The sequence below is a fragment of the Cavia porcellus genome, unplaced genomic scaffold (assembly GCF_034190915.1).
Source record: "Cavia porcellus strain 051 isolate PalLab524CR breed Dunkin Hartley unplaced genomic scaffold, mCavPor4.1 scaffold_6, whole genome shotgun sequence".
In the NCBI taxonomy this organism is placed as follows: Eukaryota; Metazoa; Chordata; class Mammalia; order Rodentia; family Caviidae; genus Cavia; species Cavia porcellus.
The window spans coordinates 99931540-99952824 of NW_026947489.1; the positions used below are offsets into that span (position 1 = coordinate 99931540).

Here is a 21285-nt window from a genome sequence, read left to right on the forward strand (position 1 = left end):
CTAAAAGACAGTCGCGACTCCTGCGTCCGTGTTATTTCCCCCTTTTGTCAAGAGTGAATGGGGGCAGCAAACTGGACAGTCTTGTGGTCGTAAAGATGCAATGAAAGAATACGGAAATTCCTCAGGGCTCTTCGCTAGGTATGTTAAAGTTTTGATAAAATGCCCTCTTCTGTTCCTTATAAACTGCTTTCTTAATATTTGGGAAGAAGAAACACTGTCAAGAGCCTGGAAGTAAGACGCAGTCTCTTCCCCTCTCTGAGGCCACTGCCTCCCCACTTGGGCTTACCTGGAAACTGCTCCCCATCGGATTCTTCCCGCAGCTGCTCGCTCCTCCGGCTCTCTCGGGCCTCCCTCCAGCGCAGCTTCTGGACGGATGGATTTCGAAGGCATTTCCGGATGCGGCACTTTTTCCGCTGCACGGTCTCTGGGCACGGTGCGCCTCCAAACTGAGGTTCCATGTGAATCACCCGGGTTCGAATCATGTGGCCTTTCCCACATGACTTGTTACATTCTGACCACTGGGACCACTCGCTGAGTTCACAGTCGATGGCTGGTGAGAGACAGATGGGCATTAGTGTATCTCAGGTCTGAAACGAGATGTTTCTTTTGAACATCTCAGACCTACAGGATGCTTTTTATAGAAGAAACAGGTTCCAAAAGACAGAATGACTTCATCCAGCCTACACGGTAGGTAAGTAGGAGAGTGGATTGATGCCAAGGAACAACCCACATTTTGAGCCTTCTCTGGAGTCAGGAAGGCACTGAAGGACTTTGTGTTCAGAGCTCTTGCCCTGTTTCAGCAACTCGGTATTGTGGAGTCAGCCTCAGGTAGCACAGACTGGCCTCAGTGCCTAGGGACCCAGATTTTCTCAGGAAAGCCACAGTTCACTGTGGTGGTTTTCAGAGCAAGGCCGACAAGCTCCCTGGTACCTCACTTGACTCTAGAAAGGAAAGTCAATAAGCCCTCGAGACAAATAGGGACATTGTGCTCTCTTTAAGCCTTAGCAGCATTAGTTCTTGATATCCTGTGACCTATCTGTGGTGGTCTGTGCAAAAAATACAGATCAGAAATGGAAAATTCAGTAGAGGGTCAAGAGCAAGTGGTGGTTTATGGTTTTATCATAGTGTGAGATCCAGCAGATAGCACTTTACAAGTGTGAAATAATACAGTGATCTGATTTTCAGGATATGTGCTAGGAGGCAAAGGATCCTAAACTCTTACAGAACCAGGGCCTTACTGGAGCTAGGAAGTCCTCATTTAGTTCATAGTTTCAGTCTTTTTTTCCCTGTGGGAACTCAGGCAGATTTCTTGCCTGCAAAATGGACATAATGGTATTTTTTGCATTAGAGTGTAAGAGTTAAATGATGCTTCTAGCCCAGGAAGTTCTCCATGTGTGTTCATATTCTCCTCACTTGGCTCTGTGGGGAGAAGGACTGTTGAGCTGGTAATTGTCCCTGGAAGGCTCAGGTAAGCTGGATTGAACAGTGGTCAGTGGTGCTGGTTATCAGCACCCACCACCAAGTCTAGAAATGGCTCAGGAGTGGAGTACAGATCACTGAGGTCTATACCTGCCAGGTCCAGGGCTCAGACTGCCGGCTACTGACTCACCCTCAGAGCAACCAAGGTAGCATTTCCTGCGTTTTACAGATGAAGCTGCAGAACAGGAATGGGAGTACTCTGCTGAAAGCTGTGCCACCAGCAAAGGACAGAACTGGGGTCTGAACCATGCAGGCAGCCTGAGTGCTAATGAGAGGGAGAAGCTGGAGTGAAAGACTGCAAGTACATTCTAGAAGAAGCCAAAAGATAAATCATAAGAAGTATGCCTGCCCTTTCACCAGCTAAAAAAGCAGCTCTCTTCAAAGTGTGGCCTGGAAAACTGGCTTCTTCACAGAGATTTTGGAGGAGACTGAGGTGGTCAGCAAGCTTTTGAGAACTTGGCTTACTTTCTTGCTGTCTTCTCACCAGGGGTCAGGAGTCATTGAGTTAACGGCCAGCCTCTGGTTAAAGGCATATAAAATGGGCACAGGTAAGAGGAATAGAATTTGAAAGCTAAGACAACTCATGGGTCGGACAAGCCTCTGTTTGGGGTTGGAGCAAGCGAGACCAGGGCTGGTTTCTGGTGTTTCCTGTGTCACTGATGGACTTCATAGCTACGTGCATTTTGGGTATTTTGCAGGTGGTAATAAAGGTTGACAAAAAGTTATCAATATATCAAGCCCTAGGCTCTTGCTCCCCCAGATCCGTTTTACCAGATCTCTTAACAGTCTTACACAGTGTGGGGCTGGTCCGGAGCTTCCGCTCTCAGGAGTTCCTGAGGAAAGACGGGCTGGGTTTCTGGGACCCAGGACTTACGGCACTCGGGCAGCATGCACTTCTCCGCCTGCTCCAGCTCCTCGTTACAGTCCCCGAGTTCCGCCAGGGACTTGAGCATCCGCTGGCGTGTCCGCATGCCTTTCCCGCAGGTCACACTGCAGTCGCTCCACTCGGACCATGGAGACAGCAAGCACGGGATGGTGTCTAGGTCAAGAGCCAGATTTTCCCCTGAGCACAGGCTTCCTTTGCTATCTTTGATCTTGGCCCCACCATGCATCTCCCTCACCCCCTGCTCTGGCTCCTGGACACCGAGTTCCCTGGAGCAAGAACCTGTATCTCTTTGTGGCCCAGGTGGTGGTCATGACATCCGATGCAGTCAATAATGTGAGCACACAAGTTTCCACTTGAAACAGCTCTGAATGTCTGAGTGGGCTCTTATTAGAGACAAGCACCCCATTCCGCCTAAGAATTACTCGCTAATGTGAAACACAGCTGCAGGCCCATTCTCTCCAAAGGAGGCCTGCCTGGGTCTGGCAGAGCCTGCACGAGGCTCTCCTGACAGCTCCTTGGGAGCGCCTGGCAGTGCTCTGAGGATGCTGGGCCATGTATAGCCTCTGACGGGGACGGTGCTGGTAGGCTGCACTGTGATCCTCCACTCCTCCCTTCCCAGGTCCCTTGCCCATGTGCCCTCCCCTTGGCTCACTCACGGCATTCGGGCATCATGCACTTCTCCACCTGCGAGGTCTCAGCCTTGCACATGGAGCCATCCGCCGGGCTCATCTTGATCATACGGTGCCGCTTCTTCATGCCCATTCCACAGGTGGCACTGCATTCATCCCATTCGCCCCACTCGGTCATCAGGCAGCTGCTGGGAGCTGGGGAACCCAGTGCAGTTGGAGTCGGGCCAGCCTGAGGCCTCTGGCTCTGCCCTGCTTCTCCCACCCAGCACCCCACTCACAGCATTCCTCGTTGACTGTGCACTTCTCCGTCTCCTCGGTGGGCAGCGTGCACACGGACCCGTCCTCTGGGAACTGCTTCACATACCTCTCCCGGGAACGCATGCCCATGCCACAGGAGATGCTGCAGGGCGACCAGATGATCCACTCGGACATGGTGCAGGTGGAGCCGTCTGCAACACATCACACTGAGTCTGGCTCAGCGCTGCTGGAGGCAGGGAGGTCCCGCGGGACTGTAACGTAAATGGTCTAAACCTTTGAAGTAGCAGGTGTTCTTCAAGAGGAAATGCTCTTTTTCCTGAAGCATGGGGCACTCAAGATTATTCTATATTCCATGAAAATACGTTTAAAGGATACCTGAATGGATAGGCTATGTGCATGTACTACACACAAATATATATAATTCAGTCTACATGCAGTTTAAGAGAAATTATAATTAGCCTAAATGAATCCTACTTCTAGGACCAGCAAACCCAAATTCAGCTTTTCAGTCACTAATCACATTTTAAGAGCTCAGTAGTGGCTACCACATTGGATGGTGCAGAGGCAGAACATTTTTATCACTACAGAAAAGTTTTTTGGACAGCACTGGAAGAAAGAGATATTCTGTGAAATAGTGTGTAAGCACTTTTGTGTAGAAGGATCGGAGACTTCAGTTACTGTTGAAAGCTGTGTGTTTCTCAGTCTAGAAAAGTGCAGTAGATGAGGAAATTTTGTTCCTGAGGATATAGCGTGGTGACCTCGGGACACAGTACTATCAGAATCCCAAGCGTAGATGACACCAAGGAGCCACAGGCATGCGGATGGTACCAAGAGGACAATATCCTGGCTGCTAATAGGAAACAAAAGACCTGGTCCGGTATGGGATTGGGAGGCAATTGTTTGTGTGTGCCAGGAGAAATGGAGGATGACGAAGGCAATACAAGCAGCTTTTTGTGTATCTTGGGCCACCTATGGGTGTTGGTTAAGGCTGGGATCATGGAGGTGACATTTGGAGACTGCTGGAGGAAAGAAAACTGAAAGTCACTGTATGACTTGGTGGTCTCGTTGCCAAGGTGATAGAACATGGTGGAAGCATGGCTGTGTGTATCTTGACCTACTTTTGTTCTAAAAATAGGAGAAAACTGAAGTCATTTGTCTATCCACCTAGCCATCTACTTACTCGAGAACATTTCTTGAATACTTAGTGGTACCTTCTGAGGTTACAAAGCTAGGGAAGATACAAATCTTGTCCTACTCCAGTAAACTGACAATAAAATAGGACAAGAGAATTGGGCAGGGAGTCAGGCAGCACAGTGTAGGGGGAAATTGGCTATCTTGGAGTTCTGGGTAAAATGTCACATTGTAAGGCACACTTCAGTATACTTCTGTTGGGTAAAGCATATTTGCAGTTAGGGTACAGGGACCAGCTTATACAAACACCCCTGTTGTGTGTGTGTGTGTGGGGGCGGGATACGAAGCCATAAAAAAACTGAAGTCTGAGTGCACAGGTCCACAGACTGCCAGCTCACATGTATGTGAGGCCCGGACACTGTATTTAACCTATGGATGGTGTGGCTGGACAGGGCTTATGGTGCACTAAGAAGTTACAGCTGGGAGCCACATTCGAGAGCTGGGGACTAGGCTCATGAGAGGCAGCAAGTACAATTGCATTAGGTAACTGTGTTTGGTTTCATACTGGAGGGTGGGGATGAGACTTGAGCAGGCTTCTCATGGCCTGGCGAGACATTTCCTTGGGCAAGTCACTATTGACACCTTTTTTTTTGGTATTGGGGATAGCCAATACCAAAAGTGGGGATAGAGACACTCGCCACACAGGTGCTTATACCACTGAGCTAAATCCCCAGCCCCAGAGTGTGCCTTCTGAGAGGAAGTATTGAAGGCCACTCTTCAAGCACCCCTCCGCCATGGCCTCAGGTGCCCTTACTGATGTGCATACTTTAGTATCCCGGTATAATAATGTGTTGGATGTGGATGTGCATCAGAGTGTCTCTGCCCTGGTTCTTTGTAGGACCATATCTGTCATCAGTTTAGTAAGCTAAGTTTGCACATGGGCAGTATGAGACCACAGGTTTTTCAGCTCAAGATTCATGCAATTAGATTTTCCTTTGCAAAAGATGCTCCTAGCATTGCTTTGGAAGAAGGACGGAAGTGGGGAGCTGGAGTAATGGGGTTGGCCCAGATCATCAAGAAACTCAGTAAAAAAGCAGTTGCTATGATACAATGAAGTACATTCATCTTACAAAACTTCCTTCAGAATGTCCAGAAGACCTCTACTTTTTTCCTTCTCTGATGTTTCCTCCAAACAATGTAGTGTGGAAAGGAACTTGATGTATATAAGAGAAAAGTCTATTTCTGGAAGGGGTGGCTTGAATCCCAGGTTCAAGGAATAGGTGCAGGCCAAGATGATTCAGAACTCTCATTCCCCGCTGGGAGAGACCTGACTGGAGTAAAGAGGGGCTCTTTCCTGTGCAGGAGGAACGTAGACCTCAGCTGTGCTGCTGGCCTGTGAGATGGCTCCCTAGCCCCAGGAAAGCGCCTTTAACACTGATGAGCCAATCTTTTCCTGTTTGTTGGAATGGCTTTTTGATGGTAGGGTTTCTTCTTCCTCAGAGTGCCCTATTTTAGGCAAAACCAGCAATAAGACATGTGAGAGTACATCCTTGAGAGGCAGAGGAGCCGGGGGTGGCAATGTGACCTACAGCAGGCTAAGTGTTCTTCACTTGGAAGTACCTGCGTGTTCCCTTCATGCACCCTCACTGTAGCTCCAACAGCATACGATCAGAGAGGACATCTGTCCAGGCAGAGTCACGCTCTTGGGAGGCAGTGACCTTTGCATCGCAATCAGCGTCATGCAATCTGGGAGCCCGAACCAGCATGACGTAGGGATTGCAAGTGTGTAGTTTGAGCCTGACCTTTGAGCAGTTGCAGATAGATGGAGAATTGCTGCAATCAGCCTGAGGGGCATGACACAGCACAAGGGCTCTGACTCATGCTGAGATCGAATACCCAAGAGGTCCACCAAGGTTGACAGAATCAGGGCAATGGACCTAGATTGTCTTGGCCAAGCTGTTCATGGGCTCCTTAAAAAGCAGTTGGAATTAAGGCCCAGCAACAGCCTACTTATTTCTAATTGGCCATAAGGCATGTTTATGTTTGCCAGCCCTGCAGTCATGTGTATGGGGAGGGAAGTGGGTAGTTCCAAGAAGTCTTCTGTGTCAGAAGAGGTTCTGGGTTTGGAGCCCGCAAGATGCTGCAGGAAGCGGTCTCCTAGGGTTTGACCTCACCAACGACTACAGTAAGGGTTCTCCAGCCTCAGGGTCTCTGCCTGAGCGGTGTGAGAGACTTGCGTTGCCCTCAGATCTTCCTTCAGAGCTTGTGCTAGCTGGTCTGGCTGGCTGGCTCCTTACCTTCGTCACTGCAGCCCGGGTCCATGCAGGGCTGGAAGTCCTGGGTGTCTGGGCAGGGGACACTGAGGTCCAGCTGCGCCTTCAGCATGCGCTGCCGCATCCTCTTGCCTTTGTCACAAGTGGAGGAGCTGCAGGCTGACCACGGGGACCAGTTGGAGTAGATGCAGGTTTCAGGTGTGTCATCTGTAAAGAACGTTTGACATGTTTTCCCGGGGAGCCAGTAAAATTGCAACTGGCCCTCTCCCCCAATGGGCTCATTTGGGGACATGAAAGTCCTGCAGCCTGAACAGTCTTCCCGAGCCTGAGTGCTCCAGGGATGGGAGCAGCCATTCCCTCCCCTTTAAAAATTACATTTCAGCACCCTAAATGATAGGAATAATTTCTTTACTATATGAAGAGTTTTTCATTACCAGTCCCCAACCTTAGCACACATTGTTTGCACATTCACGCAGGTGTTTCATGGGCAGTTTTGAAAAGCAAAAGGCTGTGTGTTTGGTGTGGCAACTTGGTCTTCCAGTGACTTCCCTCATCCCCACTGCCAAGTGTCACGATGAATAAGGAGAGCTGACGTTTGCGGGGTGTGCACTATGTGACAGGACCAGTCCAAAAACCTTGTGTGTTTTATCTCATTGATGTACACAACCTCCCAGGATATGGCCCTGTTACGTGCATTTTACAGTTGGGGTGCTGGAGTAGAAGGGTCAGCTTCTTCCCCAGGGTCACAAGACTAGTGGGGAGTCCAGGTTATCTGGCTGCAGATTCCATGAGCAAAATTAAGTTGCAGTTCTGGCTTTGCCAAGCCCCTCCGGACTAACAGCTCGGCCTTACTGAGGAGGTAGATGCAAAGGCCAGTGCTAGGGTCACGGCAGAGCGTTCTGAATTCCAAGAAGCCTGTGTAGATGTGTTTTCATTGTAGTTTTAAAGGACTGGCACTATTCTATACATACTCCAGTGTCATCTCTTCCCCTATGACGATAACCAGTCCCTAATTTTGGCCTTGTTAATCCTTTTTTTGGCAGGGGTCGGGAATCCTGGAATTACATCCAGGGCCTGGTGTGTGCTCAGCATATGTGTTACTGCTGAGCTACACCCAAGTCTCCAGATTATTTCTTGAGAAGAAATCGCCAGACATGGGATTGCCAAATCAAAAGACTCAGTTTATGGTTCTTAAGATGTGAGCAAACTGTCTTCTCAAAGTGTCATGCCAATTTCCCTTCGAGGAAGGAGAATGACTTACCTTCATCTTTCTCTTCTGGAGCCAGGTCTGCTACAATATCATCAACATTGTCAGGCACAATATTGCATTGTTCCCCCTGCAGAAGGAATTTTAACTGAAGGGCTCACATTAGGAGGAGGAGGAAAAATGCAGGAGAAGGATGGAGGAGGACAGAAAATCAAATGTGCACCCTGTGTGAATCTGATGTTGTGGTGGAGTTCTGGGCCAACGTTTACAACCTGACTGCTAGAGAAATGTAAGAGCTAAGCAGGAATCCTGACCATGACAGACATGAGTAATTGATGGAATTCCCAGTGAAACCTATCGGCCTGAATCCAATCATTCATTTGAGTGGTGGGTTGCATCACTGGGTTCATCCTGCTCATTTACATTTCAGCATATAATCTGCATACTAGAAACACTGGGAGGCCCAGGAATCCCATATTCCATGGCACTATCTGCCAGGGATCCTGTGATTCTAAAACAAAAGGTCCACAGACTCCTTGGTCCTCCTGATGCCCTTGGACCCAGTACCTTCCGGGCGATTCTTTCGATGACAACTCTGGCTACTTGAGTGATGGACCCGCCCTCTGGATCATAGAAAGGACTCTGGGGATGGTCCAGGCTGGTCAGGGGCCGGATTTTCTCCTGGGGAATTGTGGGTTTGTTTGGTGACTGCAGGAAAAAGAGAGAAAAAGGAAATGAAATATGAAAACCATGAAATAATTATATGGATCAGGTTGAAAATTCTGATGGTAATTTAACAAGGAGAGCTATACTTACAGAATTCTGTTTATATCATATTCTGTGCTCGGACATGCACAGAGCTGTACTTTACCATTCTTTCCCATACATGGTAGGATTGTACCCAAATTGTGGAAGCCAAGTTTCAGAGAGGTCATCTCAGCTCAGAAATGACTGAGCCAGCTTAGCTTGGATCCAGACCTCTTCCTACTGACTGACAAGCTTTTTTTTTTCATAGTGGGTTAGATGACAAATATTTTAGGTTTTGTGAACCACTCTGTGTCACAAACGCTTAGCTCAGCCCCTGTAACAGGGAGTATTCAATATTTAATTGGGTGAGTATGGTTAGCTTTGACGACTATTTATAAATCAGGGTGTTGTTAGATTTGTCTCCAAAACCATAGCATGCTGATGTCCGTTCTAGATTGTTCTTCCACTGATTTTGGGATGGTTCCAGATTTCGATGCAGTTGATATGAGAAATAGGACATTCCGTACAGTGTAAAACTTCTTAGCCTTTGGACTCTGGTCCTGCTGTATGCAAGCACATTAGCTTTCTTCTCTTGCTGTCTCTCTGTGCTGTCTCTGCTTCCTCGTCCTTGGCATGCTGTCCCCTTGGTGACCTGCAAACTACTCCTTTGTCAGTTTCCTCTCTGTGCTGTCCTGGTGGCTGCATGAACCCTTCCTAGATCCTGAGCCCTACTATACTTGATGATGAGACCTCTTCTAGGACAAAGAGTCAGACTTTCTGTGGTGTCCAGGACACCCAGATCAGGGGTTCACCAGGTGAGCTGCTCCCGACTGCAGGCACACACCTACCTCATAAGTTACCCCGCTGTCGGTGCCAGCATCCCAGGGAATCAGGTCTTGTACCACTTTCTGGACCCAGCCGCATTCCTTGGTGCACAGATCCTCTGCCGATAAGCCCACGTTCCAGTCCGGACTTGGGCCCATCATGGTGAGGAAGGACATTAAGTGGCGTGTCCTGTCCACTGAAAATTCAGCTGAGGGTGCTGCTCTCCTGGAAACCAAATACAGAGACTGTTACACTGGGGTTGTGGGCTGCAGATTCTGGGGACATGTAGCCTACCCACAGTTACAGGACAAGGGCAGGAGGAGGCAGTTTCTTTGGCCATTAATGGTCTACACTCTTCAGTCTTTGAGCCCACAGTTGGGCAGACATGGAGAGAACCTGGTGCTACCACTCCATCTAGGTTTGTTGTGTCCACAGAGCTTATTCTTCTTTCGTTTCCCTGCTGATGTATTGTTCAGCTGTTTATTGACCATCATCTGTCACAGTAGGACAGCTCTGGGGAAGCAGGGTTCTTGTCTGTCTCATGCATGGCTTTATTCCCAGTGCCCCAAACACTGGCTGGGACAGAGTAGATACTCAGTAAATGTTTTTGAAAGAATGAGCAAGTGCTGTGTGTGTATCCAGATTTGTTGGATATGAGACAAAATTCATCAATAAAAACTGATGTCCTGAGCCTTTACGCATACATTCACACATTCTCACTTAATCTTTACACTAGACCTTGGGCAAGGATTACTGACTCCAGTTTCTAAGAGAGGAAACTGAGGCTCAGGCGGCTCACGTGACTTGTCCAAAGTCGCAAAGTTAAGCAGAACAGAGACTGTAATCCAAGCCGATATTAGTTCAGGACCAATGCTCTTCCCATCACCAACTTCCAGACTCCTGCCTCCTTTCATTCCCATCACGCCATCGGGAGAGGTCTCCTTCCTGCTGCCCCTGTTGTGTCCTTGAGAGGCTGCCTTGGCAAGGCCTGGCACGGGGTACACTCATGGGCTCAGAGCTGGCTCCAGTTGGGAGCCAGGGTCCAGCTGCAGAACCAGGCATTTTTGGCTGACAACCCCCAGCTGCCGGAAATAACATCCCACATCTACAGCTGCGAGGGACAAGCAGGTTGCATGGGATAAATGGTGGCAGTCCACCATAGGGACTGTGGAGGGAAAGTCACATTCGGTGACTGATCCATGTCATCTCATTTTCCCCTCCTGACAATCCTGTGAGATTTGGATTATCCTGTGTGGAGAGAGGTAATGAAGAAATATAACTACTAATGAATTTGGAGACACAGGTTGTAGAGGCCGAGGTGCTCATGACTCTACACGTCCAGGCTAATTATGGGGGATCCTTGGCTGGGGACCAGCGGGTCTTGGTCCAGCTGGCAGCTATTCCTCCTCAGTTGTCTGGGAGCGCTTGGCCTTCTGTTGGGGCTAGTTGTGTCTGCCTGTCCCCACCTGGCCCTGGAAAGTGATGACTCCAGACCTGGTGGGGCCAATAGAACTAGACCACTGGACTTTGGCATCTGGAACTTAACAGCACACAGGATGGGGAGGAAACCTGAATGTGCGTCTTGGCACCATCTCATGTGGCTACGTGTTCTTAGGTAAATTCTCCAAACTTTCTGTGCCTCAGTGTTCAGATCTTTAAAATGGAGATCACTTATGTGTACTCCACAGGGTTATTCTGAGTGTCAAATGAGCCAGCTTGTGTGCAGTAAATGTTAATCCAGGACCTGGTATCTGAGTGGTTATTACTGTTACAAGTTGAACATTCCTCAACTGAATATCTAAATACCAAAATGCCTCAAAATCCAAAGCTTATTGAGTGCCTATACCTGATGCTGCAAGTGAAAACATCCACACCATGAAGTTCTTATTTCACACATAAAATTATCTTCAGGCTCGGTACGTAAGGTATATATGAAATGCTGGTTCCTTGCATGTTGGATAAAGGATGCTTAGTCTGTACCATGTTGAGAGAAGCACTGTAGGGTGATATGGATACCAGAAAGAAGGGACAGCCACCTGCTGCCCGGGCAGGGCCTGGACCAGGAATTGATAAGAGCCTGCTCTGGCGCTGGCTTCAGAACCAGCAGGTCACAAGGCCTGGTGCTGCCTCCGCCTGTCCCCTTCTCCCTCCTTCCTCCATCTCCAAAGTCCCAGTGCCCAGCCAGGCCAGCCTGAACGCAGGGCCCTGCATGGACACTGGTGGCCCAAGGACTTCGGAGCTTTGGGAAGTGTGCTCCTTGGAGCAGCAGTGTCTGCACCCTGGAAACTTGTTGGAAATGCAGATTACTGGGCCTTGCTCCAGATTTACTGACTTAGTGACGCCAGCAGTCTGTTTTTAATACTGTTTCTGGTGATCCTTAACGGGCTCAAAGCTCAGCTCCTGTGTCACCTCCTCTAGGAGCCCTTGAGGCCCTGCTGACAGTGTCCCTGGGTTGCAGTGCTCATACCACTCAGCTGTCTGTACTCAGACCTAGACTGTAATTGCTTCTCATTGTTTAGCTCTGGACTAGGGGCTCCTTGAAGGCAGGGACCCTAAATCGTACCCCAGTACCTGGTGCTCATGGGCCAAATGAACACAGATAAGATGCCCTGAGCCACAGTTCTTAGTAGCTCTGATCTTAGGCAAGTCCCTCACCCATGTTTGAGTCTCAGTGTCTTCTGTGAGGGTCAAATGAGAGGCTTTACGAGGAGGACTTTATAAACTGCTGGGTCACCTGACACAGTCTGCTATTTAGTTAAGCGCAGACAGGAGATCTAATTTCCTTTCCCTTTCCCATGGGTGTGTGTTTTGGCATGTAGGTTAGTGGCTTTAGCAGCTGCTACAGAGACCTGGCTCCTCCAAGGATTGCCAACTGGGGAGCTGTGGCACAGGTCACGGAGGACACACAGGCATGGTTTGGGCTGGCCTTGCAGTCCCTCTCAGGCGAGAACACTGGCATGTGTGTGGCACGGCTTTATGCACTGGGGACCTTGACTCTTGGGCCCTCGGGGGTATGGCAGTTCCTTGGGAAACAGCCTTCCTCTTCTGTTGCCATAGAGACCAAATGATCCACCTGTGGCCTTTCCATTTCCTTAAGAATGCGATTTTGGGTCAGGGCGGTCATTCATATTTTGTATCCTATAAGTGACTTAATTCACAATGAAGACTTAAGAGAACAGAAACAGCCCTGCTGAAGAACCCAGAGCTGTAAAACTCAACCAGCTCCATGCCAACACATCATCCTCACACTTGCACAGCCAATCGATGTAACCATGCAAGAACCAAGCCTATGAAAGCCATCATTCTGACCAAATGCCTTTGGGCTAAATGTCACATTCAAATGCGTAACCCAAGTGAGGTACCTCTAGAGCCTGGTATGTATTTCAAGGGGCAGGAAATTTAGAGCAACCAATCCCTGCCTAAAACAGTCCGGCCGTATGTCGGATAATATGGCAAATTCAAACCTGTAAGGGCCAGAGAAAAATCTTCAAGCACCTTTGCACACACCTTGTTCCTTTCTCTCATCTTTGACTGGAATATTTTCCCCTGACCTGCAGCTTATGTGCTCCTTCTTAGAGAAAATATCTCTGATTTCTGTTAGTTTCCTGGGACCCCCATTTTACCTTCCCACAGTTGAGTCCACTCTTGCATGAGAATTTCTTATTTAATATTTGTCTTCCCCTTTAGTGCCCAGTAGACTAGGGATCATTTTTGTCTCGATGACAGCTATATCCCACTGCTGGGCTTAGTTTGCCATGTACTGCATTTTCTTCAAATGTTTGTTGAAGTAAATGAATTAATCTAGGAAATGAATGGGGAGTTCTTGTATTCTTTTTGACCTTCAAATTTAATTAAAAACCACTTTAAAGTATTTGTTACTTTTATTATAAAATGGTTTTTTAAAATAATGAAATGGATAAGAATATATGTAAGTTTTCTTTAGCAAATGCTAGATAGGATTGAAGTTCTTTAAGTTGTTCAGACAATAATAAATGTTATTATTTCTATATGTCATGTCTTCCAAGATATGGAATTCTGTTAATTTGATTTCCTTTTTCTGTGTAGGATTTAAATTTGAATCAGTTTTCTAGCAAAGGAAATTGATCTAGTCAGATTATAAACCAGAGTATAAAGAATAATAATCAAAAAAGTATAATATTCAAAGTAAAATAGAAATATAGATCAGTGAGCAGAAATTGGAGTTTCTAGAAGTTCAGAGGAAGACAGATAGGCTACTCAGGATGAAAGGAAAAATTGTGTAACACGTGGGTATGGGCTAAGTTTTTAGGGAAAAAATAGGATTCACATCTAATATCATATAGCGAATGAGAATAATTAATAACAAATCCAGAGTCAAACAGAAAACAGCCAAATCATAGAAAAAAATCAAAATTTCAAAAAAAATCTGTCAGAAATAATTTTCTCAGCTTTGAATAATAAAAGCAATCACAGAGGAAACAGTAACTCATTGAATTATACATTGAAACCATCTGCATCCCGAAAATGGTACATGTTTAATGTCCCTAGCCCCATAACCGGAAAGGCTCCAAAATCTGAAACTTCTTTAGCATTACCATGATACCACAAATGGAAAATTCCACACCTGACCTCACTGATGGGTCACTATCAAAATGCAGGTGCACAAAATACTACATAAATTACCTTCAGATTTTGTTTATGAGATGTATATGTTATGCACAAGAAATCTCATTATGGATATGAAAATATTCTAACCGAAAAGAATCTGAAACCCCAGACACCTCTTTCTGGTTCCAAGTGTTTTGGACACTCAAACTGTACCTCAATGATAAAGTGACAAGGTGACCAACGTCTCCATCGAGTGTAACCGATGAAGTGTTAATTCGTATACATGCAGAATCCAGACTGGTCAGAAAAAGACCACAGTCCCAACAAAGGAAGGCTGTGAATGGAAGATTCACGTGAGAAAAATGAAATGTTCCCTCCCTTCCTGCTCCCAGAGGCAGCCAGGTGCCTGGGGAAAGAACCCAGGGCAGTGCAAAGACGCTTGTTGGATTTGAATCATGGCTGCTACTTATCAGCTACAGAACAGGGACTTGTACTTCACCTTTCACTGCAGATACTTCTGCAAAACGTGCACCTCGCTCCACAGGTTTATCGGGAGGAAATCGATTCTCATGACCAGCGCAAACTAGGACTTGGTAAAAGTTGGTTTTTCTTCTCATGCAACTTTTCCAAATAAAACTTCCAAGAACACGACGAAATCAAAGAGGTAAGAAACGATTTTTACTTTTTTTCTTTTTCCAGAGGCATAGTCTCCCTTCCCAAGTTACAGATCCAACACCAGTGAGACTCAAAAGAGTTTGCTAAACCATTCATTGGCAGCGTTCTGTCTTAGGAAGTCCAAATACAGCAATCTCCGTTTCACACTTGTAGAAACTCAACTCAGTCACGAGGGGGCGCTCAAGTCACACATTAGGCCGAATTGCTGGGTGGTTGGAGAAAGGTTTGAGCCAGGTTCCTGCAGCACTGAAGACTCTAACCAGGAGGGATCTAGGATTCAGGGTCCTTCTGGACCCCCAGACCTGCCACCTGCTCCTCGAACCCAAGCCTGTCTGTCTGTATTGTCCTAAGGACGTAGCTGGCCATGGCAAGTGCTGCAGGAGGTGCTGATATTTAAACTGATTTAAGAGCAGCATGCTTCTGACTTCCTGGGGGAACTGCGGTTGGGATTTCTGAAGAAGATGAACACATCTACGCTCTTTTGGCCTCCCAAACATGGACCATTGTGTAATCAAGTGTTAAGCCTCTAAGCCTCACAGCTGGGAATAATTTAAGGCGACTGCAGTCCTTCTAGGATTCATTTTAAGAAAGGGAGTAAGTAATTTTTAGCATTCAGACCACAGCAGAGGAACTGAGTGATGGAAATTCAGAATTGATGTGCTGAAAACCTGGGCATTTTCCACTTAGGTGCCAGAGGAACTAGTGAAGGATGCAGGATTTGCTCAGAATCTGTCTTTCCCGTCTCTGCCTGTGCCTTGGGTTGTCGGAGCTGCAGCTTGATTTATTGAACTAAGCAAGTCAGCAACTGATTTGTTCATTCAACTGCTGTCCTTTGAGCAGTGGTGCTGGGGATAAAGATGAAGATCATTGAAAAACAAGTCAGTTCCAACAGGCAGGACCTTGCAAAGTAGGTCACCCCGGCTTTCCACTGGGCCTAGGGAGGCAGGAATCCCATTAACCTCAATTGAGCAGGCTGGGGGAGGTGGGGCAGGGCTGCTTCGCAAAACAAAACTTGGCTTCGTGTAGGCTTCCTAATTTGACTTCCTAATGAGATTTGGAAGAGGAACGTGGAGCCTAGGCTATGGGAAAAACCAAAGGAAAATTCCTTTCTCTTAACAAGCCGGTGGCATGGAGTGGAGAGGTCTTGGGTGTTTGGGAGGCCTGAATGTTTGCCACCAAGTAATGTTCTTCCGCTGGGGTCACATAAAGTCTAAGGGATGGATGAAGTGTGAGAAGCTATTCCAAAATACTGCTTGCAATTTTGCAGGAAGTCTCTTCCACCTTGAGGAAAGAAGACAGCTTAAAAATTAAAATAGCTCCATTGACTTCGATCTGCTTGGAACCGAAGTCCAGTCTTTCTCTGCATGCCTGATTCCATAACCCCAGTCACATTCCGCCCGCTGAGTGAGCTGTGCCTCTCCCCTCAGCAGAGAGTGTTACCAGTAGGGCCACATGTGACTTCCCTGTTCAGAATCCAAGGTGTGTTTGGTGGCCCCATTTTACTTGATCTCCAAGCTGCACGGGCCCCAGCTGACAACTCTCCTTGAATACTCTTCTCCTGGCTTCTGGGTGTCAGGCTTCCTCTGGGATCTCTTTGCTGTCTCTTTTCCATTTCCTTTGTGCAAAAGTCCTCCTCAGCACGAAAGGTGGGAGCTCTTTGGGACTCAATCCTAAGCCCTTGACTCTGATTCTTAAGCTCTCTCTCCTCTCTGTTCCTCTGGCCTTGGTTCTCTCCCATTCTTCCACGACTCTCAGTTACATTAGTGGTACCTTGGTTCACGAACTTAATTCTTTCCATGATTCTGGCCACAAACTGAATTGAACAAGAACTGAATCAAATTCGACAATCAGGTTGAATGTTGACCTTTTGGGGAAATTTCATTCAGCTCTCATCCAGTTTGGTTTGGGACCAGGATCGTGGAGAGAATTGAGTTTATGAACTGAGTACTACTGTAAACCAGCACAGAATTCTTGCCCTTGAAACTCAGAACTATATAACTGCCTGGATACTTAACACTTTTATCTGGATTTTTTGACAGTGGGGCAGTGTGGTAACTGAGGATTGAGCCTGGGACCTTTGACTGAACTGCATTCCCAGCTCTTTAGATTTTTTTAAAATTTGAGAGAAGATCTCTCTAAGTCTAACCAGCGTGGGGTCAGACTTGCAATCCCATTCCAGTTTCTCTGAGTACCGTGATTACATGCACCACCATGCCCCTCTTTCCATCCAGGTATCTTGAAGACATCTTAACAAGGTGGTCAGAACCGAGCTCATGGGCTGCCCCATCAAACGTCACTGAGTGTTCCCAGTCTTGTGGTTGGCACCAACTCCTTGTGCAGGTTAGTTACACACCTAGGCGGCATCTGGACTGCTCTGTTTCCCTCAGGCTTTCTAAGCCTGTCACCACAGCCTGGTGGCACCGCTCACCTCTGCGCTCCTCCCCGACGCCAGTCACCACCAGCCCTCTCCCACCCCTCCCTGCAGCTGTCTCCCCGCCCCGTCTCAACTCATCTACCGTATCACATGGGAGCCCTCCCGGAGTGTCATTGTTTTTTAAATGCAGATCAGATCAGATCATCCTTCTGCTTAAAATGCTTCAGTGATTTCCCATTCCTTTTAATGGAAAAATCAAAAACTTTAATGTTGCCTGACTTGGTCCCACAGCAAGCTCATCTTTGATTTCTGGATCCAGTTACAACTACAGTCTTTTAGTACTTAACTATCCTCTCCTTCCTTTGCAAGTAGGGCCTTTGCACACACAGTCCCTCTGGGTTTTTGAGAACGTTCTCCCTGAGTTTTGTTCTTTACTTAGTCAACTCCTGATTCCTTAGATCTTGAGCCCATGCCTATTTCCTCAATGGGGAACTCCACTCGGAGCTGGCTGAGGGTCCCTTCACACGCTGTCAGGCACCTCCTGCCTTCCTGCCACAGCCGTGCCACCTTTATTTGCGTGATCACTGAATAAATGCCTCCTCTGCTAAACTTCAGCTCCATGAGGAACTAACTCTCTGCGCTCCCACAGTCTCCCCCCAAGTGCCTTTCAGGCTATGTTTTTATAGGACACCTTCGACAAGCTTTTGTTCAATCAATAAAACATTTCTATCATCCTCGATAGAAGGATACAGGGTCAATGAAAGATTTCACTTTATTTATTTTTGAGGCAGAATTCAGACAAACCAATGTGGTCCCACTATTAATTTCATGCTGATCAGAAGCCCAACTGGAAGACAGATATGTCTTGACTAATTAAGTGAGAAAATGAGAGAGTTGTTACTTAGCCAGAGGGATGTTGTTACCATGTAAAAGCATTAGTCAGCTGGATATGGTTGGGCTTCTAGTTCCTCTCTTAAAGCACCTGGATGATGACCCTGGACCTGTAAGCTCTGAGCCTCAGTTTCACCATCTGTAAAATGGATTTACCTCGTAGGTGCAAGGATTAATCTGGTTAATGCATAAAGTGCCTCCCAGCGTACTTGGGTACCTAGTAGATGCTTAAAGTGGAAATATTTCCCCATCTCTTTTTTTCTTTAATCTCTCCCTCTTCTTGCTTTCTTAAATGTGCAATGCTTTGTAGTTGACATTTTCCTAACCCCAGGCTCCTCAAGGGGTAAGGACTCCTCAGCAATGTAAAAATTGGCACCTGCAAACTGTTAGAGGCCCAGGTGCCCCTAACACATACTGCCCTTGCACACCTGCTCTTCTTGAGGACCCCACAAAGAGGGAGGGGTTCTCCATGTTTAGCTCTTGGGGGCCTGAAAACCAGGAGAAACCACAGAGACCCACACAATCTGAGCAGATAGAATCGGGGTGACCTGATGGCTACTTGATGGCAATTATGCAGAAGGAGCCCTCTGCTGTAGCCTCCTCAAGAGGATCCAGGGCACTGGGTCGCACGGGGATCACCGCAGATCAGAAAGCCTGGGCAGCCAGCTGGGCTGCCTCGGCTCCCCTATCCAGCATCAGCTCTCTTTACCTCCTCAGACATCCGCTTTTAGCGCGGCACACCCAGCCTGGGCTGGCTGTGATCCGCAAGGAGCACTCTTCCAGGCCCACGTGTGTACTCCTGCACAAAGCTTTGCCCACCTCTCCCCGCTCCAGGCTGGGTCACACCCCTTTCTGGGGCTTCCAGAACTGCTCGCATCTCCACCCTGCTGCCTGTGCCCCTGGAGCGCACAGGGCTACCACAATGACATTGTTTTATATTGTGTCTATGGTGCCATTGGGATTTATGCAAAGGGCAGACCTGGAAGGAGGGAACTCTGCTTATTGTCTGTCTGTTGAATCCAAACAGCAGGGATTGTGTTTAGGGCTGGCACAGAGTAGCTATGTGTGGAGCTGTTAGTTTGTTGAACAGGGAAGGGGCAGGCGCTAGGTGCCTGGCAACAGCTTTCCTGTCCTGACTAGTCACGTGGGGGTGCTCCTCCTCCCGGGCTCCTGCTGCCCCACTCTGGGGAGTGACCCTTTGAATGGCCTGTGCTTTTTTCCTATCATTTTGTCTCTTTGCCTTTTCACCAACTGAGCAGGATCTCTGCATTCCTGTGTTACTGCTGTCTGCATCAATACCCTTGTTAATGGATGCAGACCACTCCACAGAAGCCGCTTCCTCAAGGGATGAGTGGAAATCAAAAGTTGTTCAAGGAACCGCACAGGATTCAGGGTAGGCAGAGGAAATGAGCCCATAGGAAAACGATGCTGGGACTAAAGTTTCATGTTCACTGCAACCTGTGAACCCAAACTAAGGGTGGGGACTTGGTCCTGGAGGTCAAGGGTCAGAGACGGACTCTAAGAGGAGGAGAAAACAATAGGCTCAGATTCTTCAAAATGGTTCTGGAAACAATATGGATGATGAATTGGATTGGGAAGGGAAGAGAGGCGAAGTATTCTGGGCATGAAGAGATAGGGGTGGTCTGAACTAATGGCAGGAGCATAGGCAGGCAGGGTTAATTTATGAGCTGTGAGGAAGACAGAGCCCCAGGACTTTTGGACTCACTGTACTTTTAAAGTTTATTCACATGGGGAACAATGGGTTTGTGTGAAGGTGATGGGTTCCATTTTGGACCCAATAAGTTAAAGGACATGTGGACCATCCATGGAGAAATGTCCAAGGAACTGATGGAGCTGATGGAGGTATCACTCTTTCTCCATCCATCCATCTACCCACCAAGCCACCATCCATCTATCTGTCCATCCATCTATCTGTCCATCCATCCATCTACCCACCCACCCATCCATCCATCTGCCCATCCATCTATCTGTCCATCCATCTATCTGTCCATCCATCCATCCACCCACCCATCCATCCATCTGTCCATCCATCTATCTGTCCATCCATCTATCTGTCCATCCATCCATCCACCCACCCACCCATCCATCCATCTATCTGTCCATCCATCCACCCACCCACCCATCCACCCACCCACCCATCCATCCATCTATCTGTCCATCCATCCATCCACCCACCCACCCATCCATCCATCTACCTGTCCATCCATCCATCCATCCACCCACCCATCCATCTATCTATCCATCCCCTGGGAATGGGAATGGGAATGGTAGTTTGGGAACTATCAGCATATCTCTGGCCACCAACTCCAGGGCAATGAAGTCTCCAAGGGACACAGCATACTGAAAAGAGATGGGGCTCAGAATAGGATTCAGGATAAGTCTGTCTTTGCATGAGTCATACTCACTTAGAGGGAGTCCATCTGTATGCACTTAGGGCAAATGTATGTTTGATCTGTTGTGGCCGAGGGTGTGAATGAGCACCACTGGGAGAAACAGAGGCATGCACGACACTCCACGCATGAGCAATGTTTTATCTGCTGGTTCATTACTGACTTTAACAATGTGACTAGGTTGTGGTGGCCATTAGCTAGGCAGCTTCCAGTACAAGACTAGGATGGTGGAGAGAAGAGCCAGGGGCTGTTTGCTACTTACACATTGAGAGGCTGCCAAGCTGGCCACTGGGCTTTGGCTTTGATGACGGTGAGGACCTCATCACTCTGCCAAAAAGAATGACAAATGTTTAGTGAACAGACCTGGGATCATGGGAATAAGAGGGATTTGACAGTGACACTGTCCACCACTATTCTGTTTCCTGCTGTTGTGCACCCAACTTGCCCCATGATGGGCAAACCTTAGGGTTTCAGAAACATGAAGAGATGGCACTGAGTGTCCTGTGTGCCTGGTTTGCCTGGGCACTGATGAGCTCATCCAGCTACACCTTTGGTCTCCAGCCTGGCCCTCCCTTACTAAACTAGACCTTGGATCATGTTGGCCAGACTTTCAGATTTCACTCAGCCTGCAGGGCCCATCATGGTCTGTGTCCAGGCCTCAAGAGGGGCCTGCTCCAAGTCAGCAGGTACCACAAATGCAGCCAAGACTTTACCCCAAGGACCGTCACCCCTGGCCTTCCCCGCTGTTGAGAGAGTGTCCCTTGGACACTGAGGTTGGAACAAGCCCAAGGTCCTCATACGTTGCCCCACTCCTGAGACTTTGTTCTATTTTGCTTTGGGCACTGTGTACAGCACTACTAAAGCATGGGAAACCTAAAATAATTTTTACTGGAATAATTTGATAATTGACAT

At 47.7% G+C, this 21285-nt stretch overlaps 1 protein-coding gene across 1 annotated transcript in view; it reads right to left on the reverse strand.

The window, feature by feature from the left end:
• Nucleotides 1–21285, reverse strand: part of Spon1 (spondin 1) — a 273648-nt gene that overhangs the window by 3349 nt on the left and 249014 nt on the right. Inside the window, exons 7-15 of the mRNA XM_003465713.5 lie at nt 20636–20700; nt 9459–9660; nt 8431–8571; nt 7918–7993; nt 6681–6863; nt 3273–3443; nt 3022–3189; nt 2354–2518; nt 287–550 (exon numbers count right to left, since the gene is read on the reverse strand). Of these exons, the coding sequence (XP_003465761.1) occupies nt 287–550; nt 2354–2518; nt 3022–3189; nt 3273–3443; nt 6681–6863; nt 7918–7993; nt 8431–8571; nt 9459–9660; nt 20636–20700 (1435 nt within the window). The remainder of the gene's footprint in view (nt 1–286; nt 551–2353; nt 2519–3021; nt 3190–3272; nt 3444–6680; nt 6864–7917; nt 7994–8430; nt 8572–9458; nt 9661–20635; nt 20701–21285) is intronic.